Source organism: Solea solea, chromosome 7, assembly GCF_958295425.1.
Source record: "Solea solea chromosome 7, fSolSol10.1, whole genome shotgun sequence".
Lineage (NCBI taxonomy): Eukaryota > Metazoa > Chordata > Actinopteri > Pleuronectiformes > Soleidae > Solea > Solea solea.
Genome location: NC_081140.1, coordinates 19,725,158 through 19,744,994, shown reverse-complemented (window position 1 = coordinate 19,744,994; position 19,837 = coordinate 19,725,158). Strand labels below are relative to the sequence as shown.

Genomic DNA, 19,837 nt, shown 5'->3' with positions numbered 1-19,837 from the left:
ACACACACCTGTGGAGCGTAGAACACAGTCTGTGTTGCGTTCAATACTATGGGGAAATGTAGATATTTTTATTTTTTGTTGTTTTTAGTGGTTGTGTTTAGTGGTTTGTTTTGTTTTTGTTGTTGGTTTTTCCATGGCCTACACACACATACACTATTTTTAAGCATCAAACATCTTTCGGTATATAACATAAAATAAGAACTTTATACAAAATATGAAAATAAAATGTAATTGCGTGGGTTATATGTTTATAATATGTAAACGTACTTGTACTTGATGTAAACAGTTAGAGAACGTTGATCAAAGTCATAAACAAAGGAATTGTTAATTGATTCCCATGGGGAAGTTCGGGTCTTACAGTAAACAAGTAAAATATGTATATATGTATCTGTCTGTTAGTAGTAAAACGTGCAATACCAGCATAATTAATGTGCTATATAATTAAGTAATATAACATACTAACCCGGGAAAGTATTAAACTGCTGTCTCAGAAGAAATGAAGACATTTTAAAAGTTAGTGCTTTACATTTTATTTTGATTGGTCCTAACCGGAAGTTTAAAGTGGTGTGTATCTTCATTATTATTACTTCCACTTTATACAGTTTGTGTTCTTTACTGTCACTTGTCGCTCACAGTGAGCATTGCATCGACATTACTGGGTAATATGTAAATGTTTTTGACATAAAAGACACCTGTGACTTCAGTGAAAACATTTAAACGGTTTTATTTTAAGTTTTGTCCTCCTTCATGGTGACAGACAGTGAGAAACAACGTCATGGAGGAACAGAAACACCTTCTGCTTAATACTTTATTAATAACTGTAACTGTGAGGTGTTAGCTTCACAGCATCATAAAAACATTTTGATTTTGAAAACTAAAGTAAAACCAAACTATTTAAATCGATGTTTGTCGCAGCCATGACATGCACTGATGGCCAACACTTATCAAAATAAATCAATCATAAGCCCTTTCTACAACTCCAGATATTTAACAATTAAAAAATACAAACATAAATTGTTTTTTTTCTTATCGGTGTCACAATACCTCTAAGTTACAGAACTGAAATGCCTTTGTTGTCTATTAGATCTAGTGATTGGACTAAAAGCAAAAGATAAGCCAATCAGATACTTTTTATGTTTATTTGTGAATAAAGAATATTGCAAAACGGATAACCTTTTTACAGGCGTTCATTACACCTGCACGTTTGAAATTATGAAAATAATTCTCGGTTAAAAAAATTGAGGCTATAAATCAGTTCAGAAAAGGTCATACTATAACGCCATCAACGTCATTGTTCAAGTTCCCATCGTCCCTGAATGCATCACTCCACGGTCCCTAAATGCATCACTCAATACGTGCTCACGTCATCCAGAACTCGGAAGTGGGCAGTTTGTTGTGAGCTGTCGTGGAGGGTTTTCTTCCTGCTTGGTGTCGGCTGTAATGTCGGGCTCCACGGCTCCGGGTCGGGCCGGTCCGGGACTCTGGTCCTTGGCGGGGCTGCTACTGCTGTTGCTTGCGGAGCTGAGGGGGCCAGTCGGTGCCGTATCCGAACCCGGAATATGGACGCTAAACGTGGACAATGTGAGTTTTCTTTTGGTGACGGCGACTGAGTTGTTGTTTAGCAGCTAATTCAGACACGTTTACCTGAACGGAGGAGCGGTTAACGATTCCCTCTCTCTCTTTTATTTTTTATTTTTTATTTTTTAAACGAGGATGAATTTCTCACCTGTATTCTTACCGGGGATATATAAACAACGTCAGCGCGTGATAACCGCGTAAATCCGTTAGTTTGAGTAGTTTTCACTCGCTTGGGGGTAGGGGGCGTGTTTCGGTTTCTTCATCCTGTGTATCGCGATGTAAGAATTGTGGACATGATGCTTTTAATAGGGCTGAACGATTTGAGTAAAATATCTAATGAAAACGTTTCCAACATATGTCAAATATGAGTAAAATTGGCAATATGAATCTCTCTAAAGCGTTACCACATGTAATACCATTAAACATAAACTACAATACTCCATAATACCATACTATTGCCATGGTTTTCAAACTGTGGTACATGTACCACCAGTGGTACACAGGCTGGTATACTTCAGGCTGGTGGTACTGCCTGAAGTATATTTAAGGAAGACACTAACTCCAGACTAAGCATATACATACAGGAATAATCGGATTTGGAATTGCAATATCCAAGTATGTTTACTAAGATGTTTACAAGGAAACCAAGTTATTGTCTTAGTCTGACTAAAATCAGTATTTCAACATGTGTCGACATGTGTCTTCGAGTGTTCTTAGTCATTTAAAAATGAAGGCTATTTCAGTTGAAAGACTTCTTCGCTCTTAAAACAGAACAGATTCCACACAGCAATAACCAAGTAACAATGGGTGAATAAAACACAGATCACATTCCCGCTGACTTTTGTCCTCAACCTGAAACACTGCACCCCCTTCTCGTCTGTCTGGCTCACACACACAGCTCCTCCAGAGAATTTTAAGTCAATGTCTTGATTTCAGTGCTGGGCTGAAAACAGCTCCTGGTTGGTAAACTGATTCTCTTTGGTTTACAGACGAAATGAGACGTTTGAGGATGTCAACACTTTGACGCTTGTGAAACAATGCATTTGATGGAAGGAACAAAGTTTATGTTTAGTTTTCAGCTGAAGGACGTTTTTAAATTATTTATTTATTTATTTATTTATATGTTTATTTCGGTCATGACAGTTAGATCACTCATCACACATCATCGTAGTGTAGTTCACCCAATACACATAACCGAAAGGGAAAGCAGGAGAAGCAAAAGCTTATCTAGTCCCGCCCCCATTATCCACAGAATACATACTTTCATCATACAATACATAATTAATTTGAAATCTGATCATGTGTTTTGCTTGTTTTTCAGGAAATTTTGAAGAAGCAAAGCTACTTCTACTTCACCAAAACGTTGTTCAACAACAGCTTCATCCAGCTCAAATGTGAGTAGATCCTCCTGAACACTGACACAAACGTCTTACACATACTTCCAAAAAAATGTACATGAATACATTTTTTCAGATAAATGACATAAACTTTGTAGTTTTTTTTTCTCAATATACATTTTCTATGTTGTGTAATAGCACTTGAGTATTTAAGTTTGAGTTCTCATAGCAGAAGATGGACCTGCTGGACTTCTGCTTCCTTGTTTCTTCATGTGCCTCATTGTGTGTGAAGTGACCGTGAGAAAGTCTGCTTCATTTGTTTTTCAGAGAAGAAGTGCAGCCTTTGGCTCTACATGATTAAAGACCTGTGATTAAACAAACGCAAATGAAATAAAAACCTTAGCTGTTTTCAAAGCCTCTTTTGTGTTCATCAGTGAAAAGGTCGTCCTTCATTTTAACCCAATTTTACATGATTGTGTTTGTGTGTGTCACAGTGATGGCGGAGACCTGTAACTCCTCAACTCCTGTCAACCTCAACGTCTCCTGGTATTTGAGGAACTCGCACTGCTACGATGAGGTCTTCCCCTTGAACGTAAGACACTCGTCTGAACCCAGAGGACAGAGCATGAGCAAACTATTTGTTCTTAATGATCAGTGATGAATTTACACGAATATATGTACAGTACGTCATCATTTGCTGCTTGTATGTTAGGACATAGTATGTCAATGTTAGGACATGTGATCACTTTTAAAGCCAACAATCCACACTTTTGCTTCTGCCACCATAAGTCCAGTCCAAGTTAATTTCCTAGTTAAATAATTTATTATTAGGGACAGGGCAATATTTAAATTCCATGTCCTGAATAAAATAATGATAATTTAGGATATTATTTGTGATGATTGTAAAAATGTGCTTCAAACTCTTAAAGTGTCTTAAAAAAGTATTTGACCTGTGAGCTGAAATCTTTTCTTTGTCGTCAATTGTTTATTACACTCGAAATGCTTAGTTATTTAGCGTTTATCCTGTCTGTTATCATTTATCTTGACTGCCTCCTCATGTTTGTTGTTTATCGTTTATTTTCAGGCAGCAAAGGCAGAAGGTTTCTTCAGGTCGACACAGGTCGTAGTCGGAGGTGGAAGTGGGTACTACGTTTTCCATCAGTATCCTGTCATCTCCTGTCAAGCAAACCTCAAACCTGACACGGTCTCTGTCCTTCTCTCTCTCACATACACACACCAGCTTGCACACACATCTACTGTATGTGGTGATTGAATTTAAAATGAGGCGCGTTTGTTTTATGTCACAGTTCAGCCTGGAAACCTTTGAGAAGAAAACACGACTGAAAGAGCCACTGCAACAACAGGTGAGAAGCGTGATGGTTGGATTGATGGTTGGATGGATGGATGGATGCATGCATGGGTCTAATCTAATCTGCTTTGTTTTTTCAGCCAGTTACAGAAAATGTCAAAGTAACGTTAGGTGACAGGAGGAGCAGGAGGCAAGTGCAGCTTCCAAAAGCAAAGGTCTGCACTTGTAACACACACACACAAACACACACAAACACAGCTATAGTCATTGACTCTACAACCCAACTTTAACCATAAACACAAGTCAAATCTTAGCTCTCAACTTAATCAGTTCCTTAAAAATTAGGCTCTTCCTCATTAGAACCAGACTTTGGTGTCTATGAGGACACCAAAGTCTTCATGCCAGAAAAGGTCCTAAAGAAGTTATAAATTCAAGTACACACACACACACACGAACGATGCTTTGTGATATAGACATGGTCTAATAAGAAAGATTTGTGAAGAATGATAAGACTTAAATAAGGTTAATCTGTAAAATCCAGTTAGGAAGTAGACATCTAAAGAACACCCTGAGTGGAACGATTCCGTCCAAACGTTTTTTGGGTTTTATTTAGCTGTGAGTGCATCTGGTCAGGTGAATCTTAACCTGCAGGAAGTCATAGCCTCTGTTTGAATTAGAATGCAACGAAGGCGAGGATGACACTAACGCCTCAGAGCTCTAATTTGTCATTGCACAGGCGGTGGCTCACTCTCACTTGGCTGCTGTGGCCGAGAGCTGGGAGGATGGACCCTACATGTTCATCCTGAACATCCGAGAGATCAAGGACAAGAACCAGGCGGGCGCTGATGCTGCCAACCCACCCCCGCCCTGGAGTATACAGCGTCAGTACACACACAGATTACCACTCCTTTGTACAATACAGTGAGATTAAACATTAACCACAGTAACAACACCGAGCTGCCAGTGTTATCAGCTCTGCAGTGTTACTGGAAAAGTGATAAAATTGCAGTTTTTCAAGCCCGATTGGCTACAAATTCCATGTGTAATGTGTAAATATGCCGTCAGTCTTGTCTTACGTGTTGTTCGACTCATTTTTTAGTTGAGCTGTGCAGCTCACTGTTCCTGATGGTTGTCAATGTTAAACGTGTTGACTCCATATCAAACGGACAGCTTGTTTGATCAGTTTGATTATGTCCAGTTTACGACTGGTAATAAAAGTTTGACGTGTGCTTGCCTCTAATATTGTATCCCGTGTGTGTCTGCAGTGCAGATCAGCATGAAGGGACCTCATGACTACATATCTGCCTCTGAATGGCCTCTGATGGTGGTAAGAACACACACAGACACGCGCCCATTTTTGTCTCCCTGTCGTTGTTAAGGACTCAGTCGTTGCCGTTGCTCCTCATCTTCATCCTTGCCTAAACCTACTTCTGACCATAAAACAAAATCTTAAGCTTCAAGAAAAGAAGCTCTGGTATACTTCTGCGCACTTCAGCGGATGTGTATATCGCAGACTCTGGGATACTCACGCATTGGGGTCCTGTAGTATCCCACTTCACCATCGGCTGGCAGAACAAGTCTGGACGCAGGGAATAGGACGCATTCCTACCAAAGAAGTAGAGAACAATGCTACAGCTCCCTCGGACACATGTGGTTCATAGGTGAAAGGCCTGTTGGTTGAAGATAGATTCTTCTGTTGATAAAATGGTTTTTCTACTTGGTCGGTGGGGCTTATACTCCACAGACGATACTATAAATCGATACTATTGGTGGGTGGAATATGCTTTCCACGTCCACCCAACATGCTCTTTGCGCACTGTTCCAGCCCGTGCGTGGAAGTCTACCAGGGCTTTAGAGGTCTGGGAAAAAAAGTTCCAAAACTTTGAGTTTTATAGTCATTAAGTATAATAAATGCGGTCTAAAAATCTTCAGTTTGTTTCATGTTTTAAAGCTCACTGGTACTAAAAACCACAGATGTTCAGAAGCTGATACCTGCCTCTGACCAACAACACTTCCGCATATCAGCAAATCTAAGAAACTGCAGTGTCATGTCTTCATATTAGTCTGCAAAAATATTCATAAATACATGGTTTGTTTTTGAAAAGGCTAATTCTTATTACAACTACTTGACAGTGTAGTTTTATCAAAGGTGATTCGGACAGCAGGAAGAAAATACTGTATACATCATATAGAAATAGTCTAGAGTCGAGTAAAAGAAAGAGATCTAACCAGAAGGATTTCCCTCTGTCTCAGTTCTACATGGTGATGTGTATCGTGTACGTGCTGCTCGCCGTACTGTGGCTGGCTCTGTCGGCCTGTTACTGGAGGGACCTGCTCAGGATCCAATTCTGGATCGGAGGTGTCATCTTCCTCGGCATGTTGGAGAAAGCCGTTTACTACGCCGAGTTCCAGAGCATCAGATATGACGGCTTGTCAGGTAGGTGTGTGTCTCCCACGTGCACATAAACACACACACACCGAGGATAACGTGCTGTGACCTGTCGTTGTGTAGTCTACGGCGCTGTGGTGTTTGCAGAGGTGCTCTCAGCAGTGAAGAGGACCCTTGCCCGAGTGCTGGTGATCATCGCCAGTCTGGGATATGGCATTGTCAAGTGAGTCAACATCTGCTCGTTTCTGAAATAGAGCGTGTGTATGTGATGTGAAAGTTTCTCCAGGAGGGGGCGTATTTTTGGAATTCAGAGAGTTGTTTTTTCAATCAATAGCTGTACAGGCCACGTCTTCATTCCTTCACATATGTTAACAGTGGCAGCTGGTCAAGACAAAAAAAAGCACTACTTGAATCAGAAGAAAAAAAACAGCTGATTAAAGATCAGACATGATGTCACACACACACACACACAGGGAGATTGCTGTGGCAGTGTGATGTTGTTGATGTTTACAAAAGTTTATAAATACGTGATTGAATCAGTCATCAAGTGTCTCACCTCCTGTGGAGAAGACATGTGTCCACACTGACGCACAGGGACAGGTAGTTACATTACGATGCAAACAAATATTCCAGTATTTGTATATTTATTTACATGTTGAATGACAGACCTTTTGAGATATTTGACTCGTGTTGATTATGTGATGTTAGCGTGGTCACCGGCATAGAGCACAGTCTTTTTAGAACTACACTGCAATGCCCTTTTTCCTGCTTTCACCTTTAAATGATTTACAGTGTGCACCCCTTCCCTCACAGTCTGGTCACATGACACCAGTTGCACACGTCTCTCTTCCTTTGGAAACAACCAAATACCACCAGTCAGACTCTGACTCTGTGTCTCTCTGTCTGTCCATCAGGCCCAGACTTGGTGCCCTCCTTCACAGAGTAGTTGGGGTCGGTCTGCTCTACCTGATATTCTCCGTCATTGAGGGCCTCCTGCGTATCAACACTGTAAGTCACAGAGTGTGTCCGGTGATGATGTCGCTTATGTTTGCTGAGTGTTTACGTTTATATTCTGCACAAACACTGACGTGTGTCGCAGCAACTTTCCCCAGCTTTGGGTCCCTTCGAGAGCATTTGGGTGTGTGTGTGTATGGCAGTATAAAGGTTCTTACGGGAAATCTTTTTCATGATTCATGATATGAATTTTTGGAATTCCGCAGGACTAGTTTTTCAAACAGCGCAAGTGCTTAGGTAGTAACTGTAGGAATTACCAATTTACTCCACCACCTTAGCAGAAAACATGTCTGAGAGGAACAAGAATGTATACACTTGCATTACCAGGCCGTACTCATATCGGCCAGTACTAATATATACTTATTGGGACCAGTAGTACTCATGGATACCAAAATCTGGTCCTAATGAGGCAAAAATCCATGTCTGAGGAACTGGTTAACCCTTCTGTTACCATCCTGTCGTCGCGGACAGGATTTGGCATGCGTGCCTCTCATTACCGTAACTCCAAGACTGTTAGTGTGATAGCTAGAAAATGTTTAAAAAATGATGGACTGGTGATCAGTCCGGGATGTGACCCCGCCTTTCGCCCTATGTCAGCTGAGATGAATAAAGTGGTAGAAGATGGATGGATGGATGGATGGAAGCAGAGAAATAGAGTTTTGCACCCATATACTTGTCATTACGGTAGCCCTCAGGACTTCCACGGAACGACCGTCCAATCACGGACAAGGTTCACCAGCGCGTCAGCTTCCAGTACTGTAATTCCTAAACAGTTGAATAACTGCCAGATGTCGAAAAAGGGGAAGTTATCTTGGATAAAGGGGCAGAAAAAGTCACTCATTGAACATTTTTTGACAAATCTACAACCTGGCGGATTATCACAGGTTAAATTTAGGTTTAAGATTTGAATTGCGGTTAGGTTAGGGTTGGGTTTTAACTGGAGGTTAGTGATGAGGCTTTGTACCCTAAGAAGTATAGCTGTGCAACTGTGTGTGTATCTAACCTGTCTGTCTCTCCAGGATCGAGGGGACAAAAACAAGAGTACATTTTTATGTGACGTAGTGCTGGCCTTCACTGATTCCTGTATTGTCTGGTGGATATCCTTTAACATGAACAAACACACACACACACACACACACTGTGCCTGTTCCTCAGTGAAGACACAGACTATGCAACAGGTTTACCTCAGTGTCTTTCATTGTCTCCCCATCGCCCGCCACGCTGTCTTTCATCCCTCTGTTTTAATTTCACTCTCTTTTCTTGACCTCCATTCATCCATCCATCCATCTCTCCTTCCTCTCTCTCACCCCTCCCTCCCCCCTGTCTTCTCCAGGCTGAAGATGACGTAGTTCTCCTGGCTGCTATTCCCTTGGCTGTGCTCGACTCTACCCTCTGCTGGTGGATATCCGCTACTGCAACTTTGCTGTTTTTATAATATTTGTTGGTCTTTTATTTTTTTTAATCCCGTTTCTGTTTTTCCCTTTTTTTCTGCTTTTGCTTGCATGAATTATTGAGGAATTAACCACTTTCTAGATTAACGTTTTAATGTTTCGGGTGTACTTTTTAGTCACTGACTGTCAGGTGTTTAATATCTTTAGTTATACGATGAAAGCCATGGTTTGAACAAGCGATGCACTGTCCACACTGAGCTCTTTGGACAAGGACAGTCTTCCTGTAGCGATGTTTTTGTCTGACGAAGTTCACCCTCACTACAGCTGACACACGGTCACCATTTGTATGTGTAAACCTGAAAACACCTTTCAAAGTTGGCACAAATCTTAACTTGGACTCTCAGTTTGAACGTTGGTCAAAGTCGGTCGTAGGTGGTCAAAGGCCAAGGTCACAGTCGCCTTACAAATCGTGTTTTTCAGCCCCTTAACACGTGCATGCCATATGAGTCTGTTTAGAGTAGACTGACCACATAAGGCAAACAACCACTGGGTGTTTTGGCTTCTCACTGTTTTTGCTGCTGTTGAATCTTGATCCTTGACCGTTTGATCACATCTTCGTGAGTCTGGCTCAGACCATGAAGCTGCTGAAGCTGAGGAGGAACGTGGTGAAGCTCTCGCTCTACAGACACTTCACCAACACGCTCATTTTTGCAGTCATCGGTATGAGATTTACTTTCTTTCTTGAAAGTATTGAGAGAAAAAATCCCTTTAAAGCTGAAATGTGTGCTTTTCAGCGTCGGTCATCTTCATCATCTGGACGACACAGGTGTTCTGGATGTCTAAATGTCTGTCGGTGAGTCCTTTGTTTTGAATCTGTGAAGAAGCTGCTCTCTTAGTTGACTAAAGGCGTGGTTCTGTCTCTGTGAGAACTCAGTCTGCATAGCTCAGACTGGCTCTTGTGCAGGGAGTGACTCAATGACTCATACAACCACAAAAACAACAACTATCCCTTTAAATTCATTGATAATTAATTTGTTTTTCCTCTCTCTTCTTTGAGGGGAAAATTCAAACCAAAGAAAAACTCATGTCAAATGCAATTTGTGCTCATGTGAGTGTGTGTAGGATTGGAGGGAGCTGTGGATAGATGACGCATTCTGGCGCTTCCTGTTCTCCATCATATTATTGGTCATCATGTTCCTATGGCGACCGTCAGCCAATAACCAGAGGTAGGTGATGGTGTTTTTTTGTTTTTTTTAGTGATGTCCTAATCAGCTTTTTTTGGCCCCGATCTGATCTTTTTTTTTTTCATGATTGAATATCCGATCCAATACTTTAGTATTTGCTGATATGACTGAGCTGCACAGCACATCGCGTTTGTCACTGCCAGTGAAATAGATCATATTTTTGACTGATGTTTAGTTTACAGGGGAAGTGAGAGCTGCTGTAAGGAGGCAGGTGCTGTGCTGTGTCTGTGTGCAACATGTTGAACTATGTGGTATGATGCCACAGTGTTTACATTTGTATTCTACACAAACACTGGAGGTGCAGCGACCTTCATCTGCTTTGGTCCCCTCTTTATGTGTGTGAGTCTTTTTTTTTTTTTATGTGTAGAGCTAAAACAATTACTCGATTAATCGAATACTAAATGAATCGGCAACTTTTTTGATTATCGGTTTGAAGCTTTTTTTCATGATTAGAACAAGATTTTCTGATTGTTTCAGCTTCTTAAATGTCAATAGTGCCCTTGTTTCTTTGCTCCATATAATAGAGGTGGAAGGGTTCATTTAAACAGGCACTCAGTGAGAAGTCTTCATTTATAGTGAAGGATATGCAGCCTTATGCTGTGGTGGAGGATGTAGGATTTCAGCATATGATTAAAGTACTTGAGTCGCGGTATAATATTCCATACCGCCATCACTTCAGCAACACAGCGATTCCTGAACTATATGAAGAGACACGACGATGATTAATTGCCAAAGAATTGTCCGACACATCTTACTACAGATGGATGAACCTCCAGGGCCACTGAAAGTTTTCTAACTGTGACTGCTCGTTACTTTAATTCGGAGTAGGAGATGAAAAGCTCAGTTTTGCAGACCCGCCCACTTTTGAAAGCCACACAAGTGAGCATCTTTTCTGAAGCACTGACACAAGCAGTGACAGAATGGAAACTAGAATAAACATATAAATGTGTAAATGCAGCGACATCTCTCCTCTTACTGTTTCAAAATCTCTGGATTGTTAGAATGATGTGCTTAATCCCTAATCAAGCTGCCTCATTATTTCAGTTTTTCCATGATTGCTTGATATGTCCTGAAGAATATCTGATAAAAAAAAATCTAATTATTAGGCTATAGATCTGATACATTGTATTTTTAGAGTGTAAAAAAAATATATAAAAAGAACAACTGCACCCAAAACTATGATATGAACTGAACTGTGGATTTTGTGAACCGTTCCACCCCTACTATATAACAAAGAAATCATTAAAAAGTGAATAATTTTGGTTTGGGGACAAAACAAGACATTTGAGAACATCATCGTTTCCAGGTTTGACAAACACTGATCAACTTTTCTTTTTTTTTTTAAGTTTTCTGACATTTTCTGGACCAAACGATCAGATGAATCGATTATGAAATGAATCGTTAGCTGCAGCTCCAAACGTGTGTTCTTCTGTGTGTGTAACAGGTACGCCTTCAGTCCACTGATAGATGAAGAGAGTGAGGATGAGGAAGAGACGGAGCCAATGATGAATGAAGCCTTCGGTCAGAAACTTACCTCACCTTCTTCACTCCCTTCCTTCCACTTGATCATTTAGGTTTAGTTAGTTCATCATCTGTCCATCTTGTGAACTTGATTTTCATTTGGTTCACTTGGACTCAAAGATGACCCTTTTTTTTTCCTTAATACTGTAGTACATCATTTATGATATCAATGAAGGTGGTTCGATTCACGAGTTCACCAATGCGTTCTCGCCATGTAGAGAGGCCTCAGCAGGGTTTTGGTTATTACTCACACAGAAGTTCAGCAGTGGAGCTTTGAGAACATCGTGAGAGTTTAGCACAAATGTTCACTTGGACTCAACGTTGACCTCTTTAGATTTGAGCGGCCAAAGGTCAGAATTCCTGGTAATGTGGTCCTAAAAAAACAAGTTTTAGGCTTTTTGAATGTTAAATCAGCGTATGTTTGTCCAGCAGAGTAGAGACTCAATCTGTTTTTTATTTGGAAATCCCACAAGTGATATTCTGATTTTTCTTTGTATATTTGTATGCATTGGAGGTGATTTTCAATGTCTGTTTTCTTTTGTTTTTCCCTCTGTTTCATCTCCAGAGGGGATGAAGATGAGGGGCATGAAAAACGAGGTCAATGGTTCGGCCAAAGCCAACAAAGTGGTGAGTGACGACAAAAAAACTTCCTCAAATATTTCAACACATTCAAACCACCCTGGTCTGGTCACTGTGTGTCACTGCTCGTCATTTCATATGTCGGGTCGTTTGGGTTCGGTTTGGGCGAGGTGTGAATTTTGTTGCAGATCATTCCCCAAATGAATTCCCCACCAGCTAATTAAAAAAAACAAATAAATCATCACAGTTGCACCATTTCCCACCACAACATGGCAACAGTCTATTTAAGTGTTTTTTATGTTAATTTTGTCATTCTTTGAATGTGTGTTCTAATCTCTAATCTGTCTTTTTAGTTATTTTCAAATATTCAGTTTCACATTTTCATTGATGTTTTATGTACACAAATCATAAATTGACGTGTCTTGTTTTTACTTGCATATAATATATGTAAGTAAAAACAGGACATGTCGATATATATAATAGACGTATATATCTAAAGCGCAGATATTTATTTTCAAAAGGAAATAAAACACACGTCAACTTTACAAAGTCATTTTGTTGTTTTTTGCAGGACGAGGATTTGAAGTGGGTAGAAGAGAACATCCCATCATCCATGGCCGACGTGTAAGTCCTCATTAGACCAACGAAAGCAGAAACTTTGTCTCTCACTGTTACTGACACTCCACGTCTTCTCTTCACAGCGCGCTGCCCCCCCTGCTGGACTCTGATGAGGTCAGTTGTGTGTTTGTTTGAGTTTTCCTCATCTGTAATAATATATATCGTAAAGATATGGTGAAATTAAAAATATGTGTTTCCATGTGTAACCGTGAAATTATAAAAATAACTATATTTTAAGCTTCAACCCTGACGTTAACACAACAAAGAACAAAAAACACGTTCCCGCCTTTAAACCTGAAATAAAAAAATGTAATGTTCTTAGGTTTAACCCTGAAATTAAATCCTAAAAACAATAAATAAAATTCCCAGGTTTAACTTTAAAGTTAAAATTCCGTGGATCTAATCCAGAATTTTTAAATCGATGTCCCTGGATTTTTCAGACGCACACGCACTCGTGCCTCATATTTGTGAACAACAGGGGGCAGCAAAGAACCGGCAGAGTAGCAGTTGCCACGGTTACGTCACAGTTGTTTATCCTCTTTGTTTTCATGGGAAGAAGTGTGTGTGTGTGTGTGTGTGTGTGTGTGTGTGTTAATCTCGGTCACAGAACAGTTTCCATGCAGAACAATGAGGGAGTTAAGTTAAGTTAAGTTGTGACGACGTGATGCCTGGAAATGAAAATTCCAAGATCTCTGTCTCACCGAAGAAAATTACAGAGACTGACTTTGACCAAGATCCCAAGAACAAATCACTTGTCCACATGCAGCGTGCTGCAAATCAATAAGAGTGGACGTCATGGGTGAAGCGGCTCTTACAAGTTGCCCTCCCATTTTAAGCTGTGTCAGCACATTTCGTCACATTTGAGGAAGATAAAGTCTTTAAATTTGATGTCAACCAAGTTGTGGGAACCCTGAATTTGGCTAAAGTAGTGTCTGAAGTATATGTGAAGAAGAGGAGGGGAACCATTGTGCTAAGCTATTTGAAGCATTAGTGATTAATCTCACAGTCGGGCAGCCTTTTCCAACAGGAAACTGAAGTTACTGGTGTCACTGTATAAACTCTCCTACACCAAAGTCCATAGAGAAAATCAGTCATTTAACATCACAGCACACACAGCAGCTGCTGGTCGACTGCTGTCTTGTTTGGCGAGTCTGTGTCACCGAGGTCAATCTGAACAAAGGATTTGAAAAACCAGAGTCACAAAATAAGAGATTTGAGGTCATTTATGGAGGCAGCAGTGGATCAATAACTCCTGTGTGCTGTGGTGTAAAAGTGCTGATTTTCTCTATGGGCTTTGGTGTGGGAGAGGGAGCAGTTTACAAAGTGGCCCAAACTTCAGCGTCATCGTCATCGAAGAGACGGCGAGATTAAACGGTGAACACATTCTTAAGATGGCATTGATAAGCTGACCTTGATTTTATTAGGCGTGTAAGCACAGCGTCGACACTGACACCGACAATGAGACGAGCGTCTCCACAAACTAATCCTCAATCCCTGTTTTCTGACGCAGGAGACGATGACGACAAACTTCGAGATGTCCAAGATGGAGTGAGGTGGAAGAGGAACGTAGAGATGAAGAGTCTGTCAAACAGGCGGTGAAGTGACTTTGTAACACGCGGTGGAGTCGGAGCAACGGACTGCACAGGAGAAACAAAAAGTGATGGACGAACAAGGGAACGCACAAAAGAACAAGTGTTAGCTTTATGAAGACGACATTGTCGGCGTGTGGTTGAATCCCTGAGCGTATGAGCTTTGTAAGCCACCGTTACACATACACCGGGAGTCGAATGGATCACAGTGGCACACGGCGCTTTTTTATGTTTTGCTTTTTTATTGCGTGCTTGTGTTTATCTATCGCTCTCTTTGCCTTGTCTCAGTTTACATGCAGAAATGTGTTCTTCTAATAGTGTGAGTTTGTGTCGCAGACTGATTTTGTTCATGTTGAGAGAGAGAGTGCGTCCTTCAGCCTGAAGAAAACTAGAAAAACAAAGTTGTAAATCGGGAAGAGGATGTTTGTCATTGATTATGCTTTTCATTATTATCCCAGTTTCAGACATTAAATTGTTCACGTTCAGAGATCTATAAACTCATGTATTGTGGGGTCTTTTGTTTGTTTTTATTTGTTTGTGTCTTTGAAGGAGCTTCTCCCCAAATGCTCTGGTGAAATAATGTAACCGTTGCACTCAGTGAAGTTCCCTCCTGTTGCTGTTGATGATGGTGTGTATTATTTAGGAGGCTTAATAGGCGGAAACGTTTGTATAGGTGCATAAAAACTTAAAATTAAAAAAATCCTTTTGGTTTATAATAAACATTTTATATGTACTTAATAGGAAAGGGTCTTTATTATTATTAAGCAATATCCTTTCTGGTATTTGAGGGACACCGTAGTTCCCTGACGCACAAGGAGGGGCTCAGTGGAGTTAGAAGTTGTCTCACAGATGTCCGAGCTCTGTCCTCTGTCTGTGCTGAGGGACAGACGGACACGAGCAGAGACGCATGGTCTACAGTTTTAGTTTACTGTTAAACCTGAACCACACTAGAGGATTATCTAAAAATTAGAAATGTGGGGAGACCACAGACACAACGAACCTTGTAACCGATTTTCTCTGTTTTAATCCTGAGGAAGCACGGCTGATCTGTTCAATCAGAACGCACCCTCGATTGTCCAGAAGTCCCTGGAGGAAATGAGTGCTTTTATATTTGGGCTCACAGGAGTTGCTGATTCACCTCTGCCCCATCAATAAGTTGTCTTTTTTGTAGACCAGCTGTTTTATGTGTCTGTGTATGCTGACAATGCTGATTTTCTTGGTTGACTTTGGTGCAGGAAAGTGACAGAAACTTCATTTTGGGCTAAAGAGAAACGGGCACATGCTGTATGTTGGCTGCATGTTTTGCTACGTGTGGCCTGCTGTTGCTCACTTTTCCACACTGACACACCCGAGCTCGACTGTCTTTGTTTGATCATGCACAAATACAAGCACTTACAGTATCTACACACACACACACACGCACACATCCTGATGTCTGCCAGCAGTGTGTGTGTGTGTGTGTGTGTGTGTGTGCCAGTGAAATGTTGACACTGACTTGTCTGAATGGACTAAATGCTTCATACATCATCCAGAGCGCAGCCTCAGGGTAAAGTCCTCTCTTCCTTCCTCACTGTCTGCTGCTCTTAGACTGCAGGAAACGTCTATAATCCTGAATATTTCTAAATATAAAGACATTTATATTTAAGTATCTGAAGATCTTAAATCCCAAATGTGTAAATCGTAGTCTTAGTGTCTTTATTAATCTCCCCCACATGTTGTAATCCACTCATGTCATTACGTTGCTCATAGCGATGGACGCCTCCGGCCCAGTTCATGTGTGTGTGTGTGTGTGTGTGTGTGTGTGTGTGTGTGAGCGGGATCTATATTTAGCTGCTGCTGCTGTCTTTTACGTTATAATCCCAACATGTCATGTAATAATCCATCTGTTCCTCTGCGACCAGGCAAAAGATGAATGGAAAGATGACTCTGACGTTATTGTCGTCTTCACATCTGTTTTTCCGTGTGAAACTGAATATATGGATCCGTTATGAACACAGCTGACGATGATTATTCTACATTATAACATCTTTAAATGACAAAGCATCAGGTTGTCTTTGTGTGTGTGTGTATGTGTGTGTGTGTACTGTACACTGGCATTACGGCTGTAATAACATAATCCCAGAGATTTGGCCTGACAGTAGGACAGTATGCTGCCGATTTCAACTGACAGTAGGGAATTATCGTCGCCACACACTTTACAGACGGCGTGACATGTGTGCCGTGGGTGCTGTGAGTCTCAACATGTGGCGCGGGGGACACTGACAGTCACAGGACCATGTTTGGGGACTGTCTTTGTGTGTTTAAGTACGTACCATTCAGATTTGATGTAGTGTGAGTGACAGAGTGTAATCACTGACTGTGTCCCTGCTAAAAACCACTGTTTTCTTTATGGACGTTGGCGCAGGAGAATAGTGAGAGCGGGTTTTTCTAGTTTTTATTAGTTTTTGTTTTTGTAAATGCTTAGTTTTAGTTTAGTTTTTGTAATGTGGAGAATTTGCCAGGTGCAAGATTCAAAAAGGTCATAATAAAATTTGTGTGTCATAGAAACCCAACCACAGATGGCATTTTAACCCTCAGTGCTTACACGGCACATATCCAGTAAATTACTCCTTATATTATAAAAAATTAATACTTCATATGAACTGTATAAAATAAATCTACAAAGACGAAACTGAACACATTTTCGCTACAATTTTAGTTAGTTTTGTAAACACACAATTAAGTTTTAAGTTAGTTATCATTTTCTTTTAAATTCTAGTTTTTTTTCAGTTAACGGAAATGTTTTTTTCTTTTCATTCGTTTCGTTAACTATAATAACCTTGCTCTGAACTGACACAAATGTCAGCTTTCTGTTGCAAAAGGTGACACAGCATGAACTATAACTTTAAAAGCTAAGTTACGGCTCTTTTTTTTATTTATGTATATGGACTGTTTGTCTCAAATAGCACCAGAAATGGGCGGTACCAAGATGGCTGCTGAGTGAGGACATTTTCTGGAAAACTGATTTGCTTTAAATCATCCCTCAGATGAGGTGGAAATCTGAATTTGTGTGAGTGAGTGGATGAAAGTGGGTTTTGATCACCTTTGTCACGTACAGGAAAACAGCTGCTTGGAAATGTCACCTGTAAACAACAAACACAAACAGAGCATTTGACCCGTCTTTGCCATTTCTCTCCTCTTGGTTTGTCTGATAAAAGTTGCTTCACGCTCGCTCTCGCTGCCATTAAAAAGGTCAGGAGTGATGTTGTGGTAAATGTCATCCAACACACACACACACACACACACACACGGGCTACAAAATGAGCCGCTTGTCTCCATGCGTCCATGTGTTTGTCACAGGCAGTGGTGGGTGTGGTCTCACATAAAGAGGGTAACGGGCACTGTAAGCTGATTGGCCCGTTTGGGGGAACATATGTCGCTCTGATTGGCCGGTTTGCATCATAATAGGACCCGTGATTGGCTGACAGGCGAACAAAGGCCGTGTCATTGGTCACAAATGAGAACAAAAAGACAGTTTGAGCACTGAGGCGGAAAGGTGAGGTCAGTGTGTGTGTGTGTGAGACCTTTTCTCATATCAACTCTGACCATGTCAGGACCAGCAGTCCTCACGTGGACCAAAACCTGGTCCTAATGAGACTGAACCTCATTTCTGAGGAACTGGTGAAAACTGGGGTTAATATGTGACTTGTAGTTAGATTAAGGTTAGGGTTAAGCATTGGTTAAGGTTAGGGTTCAAGCATTGTTTAGGCTTTAGTTAACTAAAGTCACAGCAGTGTCCTAAGAAGAACAGTTGCACAAACATGACGTGTGTGTGTGTGTGTGTGTGTTCAAGGACGCATCATAATTAGATGCCTAAACCACCTGTTCTGGCTCCTATTGATTTGAATATTAATAAATTATATTAGGTGAGCTGTATTTTCTCCTTGTATCCCCAATGGAAGACAGTGAGTATAAGCCTCTGTTTCTCAGACTCACTCAGTGTGTTTACACGCATGTTTAAAGTCTGATTTTAGTCAGGTAGTCTTAGTCGGACTAACATACCTGGATATTGTGATTCATAGTCTGATTACTCCTGCATGTACACACTTAGTCAGACTGGAGCACCAAAATCCTACAGCGATGTCGTGTGTCTTTGGACAACACAGCAACCACAAGAGCCATGCTCCATCTACTGTAATTGTATCTTGATTAACACGTACAGCAGGTACTAAACATACAGAACCACAGCATGATCCATCTCGCTGATCACCGTTTGCTTGTTAACGTAAAGGTCAACAGGAAACTGATTCAATACGCGCTAGCTTATAGAGAGATACAGTGCTACCTATGGAGGCGGAGTCAGGCGTAAACGGCCAATTAAACCGTGCATGCAAACTACCCCTTTAAGGGGCTGTTTTCAGATAGTACACCACACCAAGATGAAACAATGAACTCAGTCATCACCATAACTACAGCACATTGTCTCCACAGAACCAGCAGCTCATGTCATCTCTGGCCAAACGCTTACATAAGTGTTGGACAGTGACGCCGCCATCTTGTGCCAATGATGTCATCAACAATCAGAGTCTGCGCTGATACAACTGCTCAGCCAATCACATACTCACAAATAACTAAGCTGATCAGAAATAACACTTGAATAGACTATATGTAAGTCTCCAATTTTCAATCTTCATCTACACTAAAACACAAAAAGGTTTTCAAAATAAAAGTCCCAGTTTGGGTTTGTCCACACTGAAACACTACCCTGCAGCTGTCAAAATAAAAGTGTGATGTTTTTCAAAACCAAACCAGATGATCTGTGTTTTCAAGTTATTTCTTTATTGGATAACAAATGATTGTGATGCAGAGCTGACTTAACCAGACAATGATGCTAACTAAACCTTTTTATTAACAATTTTGCATTTTACTTTATTTGATTATATGTACTTATATGTGTGTTTAATATTATTGATGCAAATGTAACATTTTAAATTGCAATAATGTTTGCGCTTATTCTTTTCTGCATTTGTAACCTGGAAATGTTTAATTTACTGTCTGTCTTTTCATTCCTCTCTTCCTTTAAATGTAAATGTAATATCCATGGTCACTATTTACTGACTAACTGACCAGATTAATGTTTAATCCACATTTAAAGCACCGCACTGACATAAATTATGGGATTTTATGTGTTTATGGCTTGATGACTTTGATGCAGGCGCTCACGAGGTCACGTGCTGAAAACTTCCTGTCTGTTCAAATTGAGGGATTTAAAAAACAACAACAGAACAC

The 19,837-nt window shown here is 40.6% G+C and overlaps 1 protein-coding gene across 2 annotated transcripts; it reads left to right on the top strand.

Annotated features, from left to right (window-relative positions):
• The first annotated feature begins 1,372 nt into the window (after window positions 1–1,372).
• zgc:162698 (Transmembrane protein 87A-like) lies at window positions 1,373–15,066 on the top strand. 2 transcript variants are annotated; one of them, XM_058634597.1, is made up of 20 exons: window positions 1,373–1,581; window positions 2,900–2,972; window positions 3,410–3,507; window positions 4,000–4,119; window positions 4,223–4,279; window positions 4,365–4,439; window positions 4,961–5,105; window positions 5,490–5,551; window positions 6,478–6,661; window positions 6,737–6,836; window positions 7,528–7,621; window positions 8,961–9,031; window positions 9,632–9,738; window positions 9,813–9,871; window positions 10,141–10,244; window positions 11,707–11,783; window positions 12,349–12,410; window positions 12,934–12,986; window positions 13,064–13,094; window positions 14,491–15,066. In XM_058634597.1, the coding sequence occupies exons 1-20, from the start codon at window positions 1,441–1,443 to the stop codon at window positions 14,530–14,532; spliced, it is 1,755 nt and encodes a 584-aa protein (XP_058490580.1). In that variant the 5' UTR covers window positions 1,373–1,440; the 3' UTR covers window positions 14,533–15,066. The 2 variants fall into 2 exon arrangements, with proteins under 2 accessions (XP_058490580.1, XP_058490579.1); XM_058634596.1 differs by lacking the exon at window positions 8,961–9,031 and adding an exon at window positions 8,647–8,726 and having other exon boundaries at window positions 1,374–1,581.
• The last annotated feature ends 4,771 nt before the right edge of the window (window positions 15,067–19,837 follow it).